The following is a 12,278-nucleotide window of genomic DNA, read 5'->3' on the forward strand; positions in this document are numbered from 1 at the left end:
CTGAGAAGCCTAAATCTGCTTTAAATGAGGGCTTGGAACTAGGACTCACCCCTTTGGTGTTCCCAGTGCGCCACCAGCAAACTGAGAGAACCACCCCAGTCGCTTGCTCACAATAGGGCCTCATCTGAGGGTTGCTGGTATTTGCTTCTTTTCTCTTTCCTAGGTCCCCGGGTCCTTGCCCTAAAATTCCCGAAACAATAGCTTGTGAGGGGGCTGCGCCGGCCTGTGGAACTGTTTTGGCAAGAGCAATGAATGAGGCAGAAGTAGCTGAGGAGGCTGAAGCTGCTTGTGGAGAGCGCTTTGCAAAAGTGTGGGAGCCTTGGACTCCTCTGAGGCTTGCTTGTACTCCCCTAATCCACCTGGGTTCACCAGTCACCCATCCTAATGCATGCCATAGGCAGAGCATTAGGAGCTAGCTACCTGTCACCCTCTGCAAACTTAAACGCGGCGGCTTCTTACAAAGCCCAGGCCTCCATGCCTGGTGAGACCTACTCCCAGGCAGCACACTGTATCAAGCTACAGCCTGGGGATTCCTATTGGGCTGACAGCCACACCTCCCGGCCCCTCCCTCCACCCTCAGGCAGCTTCCCTTGCATGCTGTCCAGACTTCCGGAACAACACCAGCTGCACAAGGTGTGTCAGGGTGGCCTCCCTGAGAAGGCTTGTGTAGCAGGAAGAGAGTGTGCAGAGACAGAGTCAACAGTTCAAGCAATTGTAGCCCATCCCACCACTGGAAGCTTTGCCTGACTACAAAAGACAGCTAGTTCAGGCTCCATACCCTCCGTTATTAGGAGTCCTCACTAAGGTCATCCTCATAGATTTTAGGACGTTTCCGCTGAATTAGGTTTCCATACTGCCCCCAAATGCTCCCCAACTCTAGCTGTCTCTCCCTGAATTCTCTCCTTCCACCCCCAGCCCCGACTCGATCCTCATGGGCTGGAGAGATGGCTAGTCTCACAGCCAAAACCATAAACAACAACTTCTTAGTTTCCCTTCCCCTCAACACCAGGCAACACTATCCTGCTTTCTGTGTCTGTGGCCTTGACTCTTCTCCATCCCTCGCACAAGTTCTTAAGCTTCGTAGTGGCAGTGTTTTTTTTTTTTTTTTTGCTCACCCATGTTGCAGAGTTTATGGATGAACAGTATTCCATTGTAAAACTTGCCCTTCTCCAGTTATCTATTAGTAAATACATGGGTTGCTCTTTCTAACCATTATGAATATTACTATGAGTATAGGTATGAATGTGCTGAAGTCAGTACTTCAAGTTCTCTTGAGTATATGTCCCAAAGTGGAATTACTGGGTTGAATCACAATTTTGGTTTAATTTTTTTAGATTTATTTTGTTTTATGTATATGAGTGTTTTGTCTACATGTATGTCTGTGCAGCACATGTGTGCTCAAGGAGTCCAGAAGAGGGCGTTAGATCCCTACAACTGGAGTTACACACAGTTGTAAACTGTCCTGTCTATCTCTACTGGGAATGAACTTGGGTCCTCTGCAAGAGCAACAAGTGCTCTTCACCACTGAGCCATCTCTTCATGTCTTGCGCCTCTGGGTGCTACTGGTTGAAGGGTGATGGCCTCTCTGTGGCTTGGAGAACAGCTCCCTGCTCCATCCAACCCTTCTGCCAGTGAAGTATGTCCCTTTCTCTGGACACAGCCATGACAGCTCACAACTCAGTATAGTTACCTGAGATACTGTCTTCTCAACCCTTGCCCATGGCCTTTCAAACTTCCAGGACTGCATTAGTCAATGAGGCAGAAATTCAAGAGACATTCTCTTTCCCAGAACTGCACGTGGTATTCCGGGAAGAGAATGATGGTGTGGTAAAATGACAGGTTGGACTTTTTTTTTTTTCAAATGTGCTTTGCCATGCTACATAAAAATAATGATCACTTTTCAAGTTTGGTTTCATTCTTTAGACAGCAATAATAAACTAGTTCACCCAGAATAATAAACCAGTTCACTAGTTAAAGTGTCAGGTTTTTTATCTAATCAAGAGTACTAACTCATGTACCAAGGCACGCCCTCCCAATAAATAAATGTAAAAAAAAAAAATCATAAACCAACTTTCTGAACCAAGAAGATGCCCAGCAGGTCAATGGCTTGCTGACAAGCCAGACAATCTGAGTTCAGTCCCCAGGACCCACATGGTAGAAGAAATGGCAATGATTGATGTGCCATGGCATCCACCCACACACATGTGCACACAAAGATTTTTTAAAAAAGAAATATGAATTCTCTAAATTGCCTTTAATCCCAGCACTCGGGAGCCAGAGTCAGGCAGATCTCTGTGAGTTTGAGGCCAGCCTGGGCTACCAAGTGAGTTCTAGGAAAGGCGCATAGCTACACAGGGAAACCCTGTCTCAGGGGAAAAAAAAAAAATATGTTTTACCTGGGCCTAGTGGTGCATGCCTTTAATCTCAGAGGGAAGCTGAGTCAGGTGGATCTTTGCGAGTTCTAGGCCAGTCTGGTGTATGTATCAAGGCCAGGAATGTTAAGACTGACCGGAACACATAGAGTGACTGATAGGAAATCACAACATGTCCACATGGTTGGGCTTGCCCGGCGGACCGCCTAATTTATTTCCAGTTCAAAATAGCCATTTCCAGGTCAGAACATCTCGTGTGGCTAGGACTCCGTGGCTTTACATGGTTGCGTAAAGCACGCGTGGTCATGTAACCTACGCGCATGTGTGGAGTAGCCACATGCGGTCCTGTACGCATGCGCGGCTCACTCTTTAAAAAGCCGGCGCCATTTTGCACAGATCTCTCCTCTCTTCTCTTCTCTCTCTCGTCTCCTCACTCACATATGTGCTTCACACAGGCCTGTCACGTCTTTTCTATCCTATATTAATAAACAGCTCTTCTGTGGATTTGTCATGTTTGGGACGTGTTCCTAGCTGGGTAAGAGCGCCGCCTAAATAACTAACAGTGACCCTGTCTTAAAACAGAAAAGAATGTGAGTTTTGTACATGAGACACACTTAAGCTCATTATTCACAAGTGTTTGTATTTGTTGGTATATCATAGAGCAAAAGTAGCTTCATATTGTTAAGAATTCTGGAAGCGTGTATGAATTCTAGGATAACATAAAGAACTACTGACATTGGAGAAGAGAGGGTGGATGTAAAATTTTGGAATCTGTTAATGAAATGTTGTGTGTGTGCCATCTGATTTGATCATACCCTTTTCCATGGATGTGGATTCCATCAATGTCCCCATCTTATAGATGGGTAGACTGGGTAAGCTTAGCGGCTTGTCCACAGCCAGGGAGCTGGTGATTAATGCAGCCACAATCTACACAGCAGGTGTCTGCTGGGTCTGATGCTAGAGCCTGTATGTCTTCCTGACTTAGTAGGAACTCTTGTCTACAGGTGACAGAAACCAATCCCAGAGCGGTTAAGCAGAGAAAATGGATCACTGTATATAACTGAGTAGATTCAAAGCCACCATAACTCTGCCCGGCAGTGTCTACAGTGCCTCTCTGCACTGTGTATCTGAGCTCTCATATTTTCGCTTGTTTGCTCCTTCTGGAGGGAAAGTGAGAGGTTGGAGACCGGGTGGAGGAGACAATTGCAGGGTTAAGTCTTGCCAGTTTGGGTCTCCTAAGATTCAGAAGTGGAATTGCAAGGAAGTGCACAAACTGGCTGGCTTTGCTTGTATGTATGCCCAATGTTTGAAACCAAGTGTTTTGGCCAGAGGCGGCTCACAGATTAACCTGTGTATGGAGGGACAGTTCCCCTAAGAAGGGCCATGCTGATGACTCTGAGAAGGTGGGCAGGAGAGCCTGAGCAAGTCAAAGGCAAACCACACCAAAGCATTGGTTTCCTCAGTGTCTACAGTGCCGCATGCGGCTTTGTGATATTTTCTATGACCGAGCACAACCTCTCTCAAATTGGAAACAGAAGCTGAAGGACCACCACAGAACACTGACCTGGACCTGCCTTGTCAGCCAATGACTGCTGTTGGAGGCCCATGGGGACGGGAAATAAGGCCAGAACCACAGTTTACATGGGAGAGTTCTCCCCCAGCCACCCCAAAGTGGGCTGAAGTTCTGTCAGAATATTTGTTATGTGCAAAGCATGACTTAGGGGGAATTAAGAATTATCAGGGGTTGGGGATTTAGTCCAGTGGTAGAGCGCTTGCCTAGCAAGCGCAAAGCCCTGGGTTCGATCCTCAACTCAAAAAAAAAAAAGAATTCCAGTAGCCGGGCAGTGGTGGCACACACCTTTAATCCCAGCACTCGGGAGGCAGAGCCAGGCGGATCTCTGTGAGCTCGAGGCCAGCCTGGACTACAGAGTGAGTTCCAGGAAAGGCGCAAAGCTACACAGAGAAACCCTGTCTCGAAAAAAAAAAACAAAATAAAACAAAAAAACAAAAAAAGAATTATCATGTGAGAGTTTCCCCTGTACACTTTAACACCTGTATCTTTGTTGGGCATTTTCAAGGATTCAGATGTCTCATTAAATGAGAATAAGGAAGTTATGCCTGTCGACAAAAAGGAAGATTTTTAAAGAGACTACAGTGTCATCTAAGGCCACCAACCTATACATTGCCTGGGGCTGTCAGGAGGCAGAGGCAGGTGGATCTCTGAGTTCCAGGTCAGCCTGGTCTACAGAGTGAGTTCCAGGACAGCAAGGGCTACAAAGAGAAAGAGAAGGGAGTCCATAGACATGCAGATTCAGAGGCTTGGGGGTGCCTGTGCCCTAGCTCCCAAGACAAAAAGGGGGAAAAAAAGTCATAGGAAATGGAAGTGGCGGAGTACGAGGACTTGAAGAGACTTGGCACGTGTGTCCCTGGAGTTCCATTTGGCGTCCACTGGTGGAGTTAAAGAACACCTCCTGGTGACGGTGTTCATAACAGCACTTCATCCTCTGATTGCCCCAGTAGGGGCAGGGGACGAAAGAAGCCACAGCATACGGCTTCCTAATTGCTGTTGTCAGCGGCTATGATCTCTTCCTGATGCATCCTACCGGTTCATTTGGGGCTTTGGACTGCAAGGGGATTATCCTAAGCCTTAATTAAGTGCCTGCCTGCCTGCCTGGCGTGGAGTGAGTGCCAGCTGCTGACACAGACATGGGCCCTGAAGCACAGTCATGCCTTGGCCATGGCTCTCCCTCACTCCTCACCCTCCTAATATACGCACACGGTTAGTCTCGCAGTGTCTGTGGTCCATTTGGAGGGGAGGTGATGTTTTGTTACCCGGGAGCTTATTATACTCAGAGGTGGAACAGAGGATTGAGTCTTCTTCCACCAATTCTGTGGCACCATTGCCTTTATTTCCTACATTTTTTTTTTCTTAAGTCAGGACCTCACCATGTAGCCCAGGTCGGCTGTAGACCTGTGACCCACCTGCCTCAGTCTCCTCCGTGCTGGGATTATAGGCATGGATCATCATGTCCAGCTTTATTTCCAGTTCTCCGATCACCACCAACTGTGCTGTACTCTTTGGCCACGGGATACAGCATGTATTATAAACGCCGGTACTTGAACATGATGGCACAGAAATATAATCTCACTTACCTGGGAGGCAGGAACAGGAAGATCACAAGTTCAAGGACTATCTTGGCAGTTAAATGAGAACTTGCTTTAAAAAAAAAAAAAAAAAGGTGGGGATGGGGAGAGTGTTACTGGAGGTAGGGATGCCTTGTTAGAGAATGAGGAGTTCAGAGCACAGAGCCACAGACAGCAGTTACGTTGGGAAACAGATTCTGTCTGCCTGGGGAAAGTTCCCATGGGAAAGACTCTCAGTGTGGCACATCCTCTGGCCTCAGCCATCCCCAGCATCCATCAGTCACTGCCTACTGATACCCATAATGAGTCTGGCTCACCGCTCATTTTTTGTTTGTTTGTTTGTTTTTTCTCTGTATGTGCATCTTCTTGGTCCCCCAGCATCCTGCCAGGCAGTCTGTTTCTCTTTGGCCAGCACCCAATCCAGCTGCTCTCTTTTTGGTCTCCCTTCATCCCAGATGTGGGCAAAACCTCAGTTCTTCGGTCCTGCCTAGTCCTGGCTGACAGACTGCTGCAGCTGTGCCCTGCAGCTGTATGGACTAGTAGTGTGTGCACAGGGCCAGGCCCTGCTGGGATCAGAAGACCCACAGACGCTCGCCATCTTTGCAGAATCATCCCCTTTTTATTTTGCATCAAGTTCCAAGAAGGCAGACGTGAGGCTTAGAATCTGGGCAGATCAATGAAGTCATCAATAGTGCCACTGTGCTGAGTTCAGGCTGGCAAGGTCTGCCCCACGCAATGAGGAGTGGGTTGAGAGCCCTCAACACTTTAGAAGAAACTCTAAAAGGCTGATGTCCTAGAGAGTGGTCCTCTTCAGTCCCTGAGTGAATCCCCAGATTGTACTAGGCCTGACTAGTGACACAAGTCAGGGTAAGACTGCTCAGCAGCCACACTGTTTTCTCCCCAACCAGCCATGCTCTCAGGAGCCCCATTTTCTTTAAAGGCCTTTTGAGGCCATAACGATTTTTGAGGACAGTTTATGGAGCAGGAGCATAGACTTACTATTTAAAATTATTATAGGGATTATGACTGCTATATCTTTATTTTTATGACAGTTGTTGGTTATGCCCCTGATTTATTTGATACTGGGCTTCAGTTCAAGAACAGAACCTCCAATTAAATGTGGTTACTGTGGCAAAAATATGATTCTCCTCAGAATGACCCTCATTGGGGCCAGTTCCAAAAACTCATTATGGTGAAAAGTGAGGGCAAGCCTCTTTGCATTCATGAACATTCCTCCTGTGGTCACTTGCTTTTCCCATATGAGGAATTAGAGGGTAGTGAGGCTGTGGGTTGGGTCCCGAGGAAAATGGAGGTGAGAGAGAGAACCTTCTCCAAGCACTCAGTGAGTCACCACTTAAAACCATCCATTAGAGACCAAAGGAACTCTGGATACCCAAAGAGTAGTGTTTTCTTCCGTGACAGGAAGGAATTACAGCCCAGAGAGACCAGGAAGTCTGTCCAGACCCAGGCACTGAGGCCTGGCCATCACACTGCCCTCTCTTTACTATCTTAACTGTCCTAGGATGCCAGGAGATCACATGACCCTGATCCTATCCTACTCTGAATACAAGAGGACAGCCCATGACTCACCTCTGGTGTGGCAAGATCTTTTGTGAACCCTTTGGATTTTTTTTTTTTTAAGATTTTATTTATTATGTGTACAGCATGTTTGATTGAAGGCCAGAAGAGGGTGCCAGATCTCATTACAGGTGGTTGTGAGCCACCATGTGGTTGCTGGAATTGAACTCAGGACCTCACGAAGAGCAGTCAGTGCTCTTAACCTCTGAGCCATCTTTCCAGCCCTGGATTTTTTTTTTTTAAAGTGGAGAATCAGCCATTACTTTCACTTCTTAAGAGATGGAGGGAGGGTCTGTTAGATAGCGATCCTCATCGCCATTTCTGGTTATACAAAGCTTATTTTCCTTAAATGAGGAATTTACAGTGAGGTCTGCAGACAGCCTCTGAGACTGGAGACCAGAGCTGTGGTCCTTAGTGTGCCAGTTCATCCGCCATGTGAGAAGGCTGGGAACATGATGCTCTACTCCCTCTCTAACATTATCCTTGGCATCATGGCTGCCATCATGGTCCCCATCACAGGGTAGCTGATGACGGAGCTCTTTCCCTGGGGAGACATAAACCAGTGTCTGCCTCTTTCCTTATAAGACACCCAACAACAAAACAAAGTATGATTCCACAAAAGTCCAACTTGGGGAACCAGCGAATTTGTTGGCTTACTTCCCGAGCAGCAGTAAGGGATTACTTACAGAACACCGGTGAGGGATTACTTCAGGAGCACCGGTGAGGGATTACTTCCGGAGCACGAGTGACCCTAAAGCAATCCCACCAGCAGAAAGTCTCAGCCCAGCATGGATGAAGACTGCAAAGCTGCACAGATGCAGTCCCCTTCAATTAAACTTTGGCGGTCTGTGTACTCTCAAGAGCACAAGGCCATGTGCAGTTAGGGCAGAATGATATACAGATTGCTTGGAGGCTCAGTAAGGGGCAGCTATGAAGGTCCCATGACCCTCTCCACTCCTTCTTCCTATGAAGGAACATCAACAAGAAATAAGCCAGACCTCAGGGTTCTCTCGAAGCTTCTTGCAGCTGTTCCAATGAAGATGATGGCTGCTAGGCTTGGGGGATAGCATTCTACAACAGCAGCCCGGCCTGCGGATCCCTCTCCCACAGAGCTGTGAGTCAAGTAAGGGTCTCTTTGTGGAGGTCCTCTGAGAACTAGACATCTGTGGGCTTTCACCATCCTCTGCAAGACCCTGGCCATATAAACCCTACCAGAAGCTTCATTGAAAGCCGCTCATTCATCCCAAGAATGTGAACCCAGGCTTCCCATCTTCCCTGCTTGGACCCCAGCATAGTGGACAGGCAGTGGTAAGAGAGACGTCCTTAAACTGAATGATTTTTTCCTGATGTTAGGGAGTGCTTGATGAACTTCTTTCACAGTGGCGGGACCATTATTCACATGGCAGGTCATTCAGACCTTGGGGCTGAGCAAGGTCACAGGCCCTGCCGTTGCTCTGGGTCCAGGAGCTATGGAAGTCTTGTTTGCACACTTTGACTTTCTTATGAAATCATGCCCGTTTCAGCATATTTAGGAATCTTTGAATAATTATTCTAATAAGGCCTTTCAAAGGTAACTTTGGAACAAGACAATGAGGAGAAAAGAGAAAAAGACCAAGGGATCATGTCCCTGAGGTCTGGAATGCTCTCAATGTCCCCAGTTAATCATTGATACCCCCTGCAGCCTGCTGCAGGGGGCCAGCGTGCCTGCTGCTGGAATGCCTGGAAGCCTTAGGTGCTGTTAATGATTTATCTCCTGGTTGCAGAGCTGAGCCCCTTTGCTCTGAAGCTGACAGGATGCCTGGGATCATCTTCAAGAGGGTGGGCTAGCCCCACCTAACTGACATCAGGAGAAGATAAACATAGTGTGAATAACACGTGTGACCAGCCTCCCCAGGACCTCCTTGCTTGCTCCCTGAAAACATAAGGAGACTGTTTTAATAGGATACTTGGTGTCTGAATGTTCCTTTGTCTGAGGGTTTGTGACAAGATCAAGGCCATATGATGATGATGATTTTATATGGGATCACAATGTGGGCCATCTTCAAACACACATAATGGTTATTTGTATAGCTCTTTTATTTCAACAAATGAATGAGTGACCATAATCCACTGGAGACACATGAATAGAAGGAGCACATTTATATTTTCTTCTGTTTAACAATGACTAAGTGTGTGACATTTGTAGAAATATCACAGGTAGACAGTTAGCTTTAGGACAAAAAGGGAAGCAAGAGAGTGTTCCATACCATATTCACCCAGAGACGCGCACTGTCACACTTGGCTCAGAACATCAGTGGTGAGGGTTCAGATACCCAGGTGGATGTGGTCCCCTTCACCCTGTCAATCTAAGGTGGGAAATAGTTGCTGTGGTGAGACCATGGTGGCCTCAGGCATTGCTAATATGTTTTGAAGTAGACAACCTAAGAACAGAAGCATTTCCTTGTGGGTAATCTATCTCTGTCACAGCAAAATTTAAGATTTTTATAGGAAGGAGCTGTTTTGTTTGTTTGTGGGAATTACAAATAAGATGAATAATACTGGTTGGGGTTTAGGGTTTTGGTTTTTTCTTTTTTTCTTTTCCATTGAAGCCTGACTCTACATCAGCCGGGCTGGAGAGGCAGGTCATATAAGATTTATAAACTGCTGTTGAAGGGATGATGATGTGAATTAATCAAAGAAGGATTGTTGGCTTTGGGCTTGTTAACTGGGAGTCAAAGCTCTTTTCCTCGATACTCAGTCTTGGGTCTGAAGGTGGTGGGAACAGAAAGGCCCAGAAGACTTAGCCAAGGGCAGCCGTGAGGTCGGAGTGGATCCCCAGCCTCACAGAAAGAAGATAAGGACCTGCTGCTGAAAGAATACTCCCTTCCTTTAGCATGCTCAGGGAAGGAACTGTATGTGGGTGCCTCGGAGTCCGATCAGATGGTACCCCTCATGCCCAGATAGCATCACTGTCTACCTTGCAAGGAAGAGGGGGAGCTATGGAGTGTGTGCGGGGGTGAGGGGTCATACTGCAAATTTTAGTTCCATTTCATCTGAAGCCATTCTTTGCCTTAGAATGGCTGCATGGCTAAAAACTGTCCCTACAATATTTCGTAATAAAAACAACTTCCTTCCCAGGAGGCTTCCACGCTGTCTTTGTGCGTTTTCCAATGCGGAGATGCCCAGTTCTGGGTCCTCACTGAACATGGGTGAGCTGCGTTAAGCATTGCTCCTCTGAAGATACATCCATCCTGAGGGGGGTCCATTGAGTTTCAGTTTCTGACATGGGAGAGATCTCCTCACATGGTTGGGAACCAAATCTGTGTCCTCTACAAGAGCAATGCATGCTTTTTACTGCTGAGCTGTCTTTCTAACCCCTCAAAGATAATTCTTAGATTGAAGTTTATCTCCTCGTTTCTCCCTTTTTTGAAAGCTGACGAAGGGACTCTGAGGCTTAGATGAGTCGAGTACTTGGAAAAGTACTGAACGTGTAGCACTCAGCGACAGTCGTCACTATTGCTATAGAGGCAGAGAGCTGGTGCAGAGCTGACCTGAGAATGCCAGGGGAGGCGTAGGGGGGTAGGAGGGGGGGGTGGGGGGGATGTCTTTTCCAGTAGCTGCAGGAGAACTGCAGAGAGTAACAGGTTGGAATTCATCTTGATGCATCTTAATGATTTATTGACAAAATAAAAAATATATGACTTTCCCAGCATGTAATCAATATATTTTAATATTGAGGGGTTTAGTGTTTGGGGGGCTTTTTTTTTTTTTTTTTTAATTTTCAAGACAGTGTTTCTCTGTGTAGCTTTGTGCCTTTCCTGGAACTCACTCTGTAGCCCAGGCTGGCCTCGAACTCACAGAGATCCACCTGGCTCTGCCTCCCGAGTGCCGGGATTAAAGGCATGCGCCACCACTGCCCAGTTTGTTTGTTTTTGATGGAGAGGGATTCACATAGGGTCTCACACAGCCCACAGTTGAACTTCCTATGTGGCTGGGGATCACCTTGAACTCCCAATCTTCCTGCATCCACCTCCCAAGTGCTGTAATTACAAGTGTGTGTCACAGTGCTCAAAACATTGAGATCTTTTACTTATTTATTTTGTACTGTCCTTGCAACCCAGGGTGTAATGCATAGGAACCATGAACTCTGAACCCTCGGGCACACAGCGTGCATGAAACAGAAGCCTTTACAGTTTCTTTTTCTTGCAGGTCCGGGGCTACCCAGAGCCCCAGGTGACATGGCACAGAAATGGGCAAACCATCACCACCGGGGGCCGCTTCCTGCTGGACTATGGAGTGCGGGGGACTTTCAGCCTGGTGATTCACACTGTGCGTGAGGAGGACAGCGGGAAGTATACCTGTGAAGCCAGCAACGGCAGTGGTGCCCGCCAGCTGACAGTGGAGCTGACTGTGGAAGGTGAGTCCCAGAGGCAGCTCTACGGCAGAGCCGAGCTCCCGATCCCAGGGTCCGCTGCTGCACTTCCGCCTCTCTCAAAGATGGAGGGATTTATAAGAGAAGCCACACACAGCTTGGGGCTTGGGACTCATATCCAGGTTCACGTTCCAGCCTTGCCATGACTTACCTGACACCGAGACTAAAAACAGACCAAAACCAGGCTGGCAGCTGGCAGTGTCTCCTCTCCCCAGCCTTTCACTTCCCAGACTCCTCCTCTCTCTTTGTCCCGCCTATACTTCCTGCCTGGCTACTGGCCAATCAGCGTTTTATTTATCAATCATCCACAGCACCTTACAGTTCTTTCAGGGTTGTTACCCTCTAAGCACCCATGACACAGCTCTGAGACACACAGGGTCGTCATCTTATCTATAACTATTTCTCCAGCGTCTGGAACATCCTCTGCACAGGTCAATACCAAGTGTTTGGGGGAATGAATGGAAAGAATCTATCATTATTAGCATCACCATGGAATAATAGTGCCTCACTATAAAAATATATGTAACTCAGGAAAAGATACTATTAAGTAATCATGATCCGTTGTCTTTTCCTCTACTTCTGTGGTCAAAATGATTTTGACTAACTTATCAGTGTCTGGGAGAAACATTGGACTCTAAACGATGGTGAGGTTTTTGTCACTGGTGCCTCCCTGGCAGGCTGAAGCTGCTCCACTGGGTTGAACATTCCATGTCAGACCGTTGGCAGATACTCAAGGTCTGATGTCTGGGAGGATGGCGGGGTCTGCCAGCCCC

General features: G+C 47.3%; 1 protein-coding gene across 1 annotated transcript in view; it reads left to right on the forward strand.

Moving 5' to 3' along the window:
- The window catches only part of Mylk (myosin light chain kinase), a 250,871-nt gene that overhangs the window by 99,794 nt on the left and 138,799 nt on the right, over positions 1-12,278 (forward strand). The window contains exon 3 of the mRNA XM_036203911.1: positions 11,283-11,490. Within this exon, the coding sequence (XP_036059804.1) occupies positions 11,283-11,490 (208 nt within the window). The remainder of the gene's footprint in view (positions 1-11,282; positions 11,491-12,278) is intronic.

The sequence above is a fragment of the Onychomys torridus genome, chromosome 12 (assembly GCF_903995425.1).
Source record: "Onychomys torridus chromosome 12, mOncTor1.1, whole genome shotgun sequence".
NCBI classification, from domain to species: Eukaryota; Metazoa; Chordata; class Mammalia; order Rodentia; family Cricetidae; genus Onychomys; species Onychomys torridus.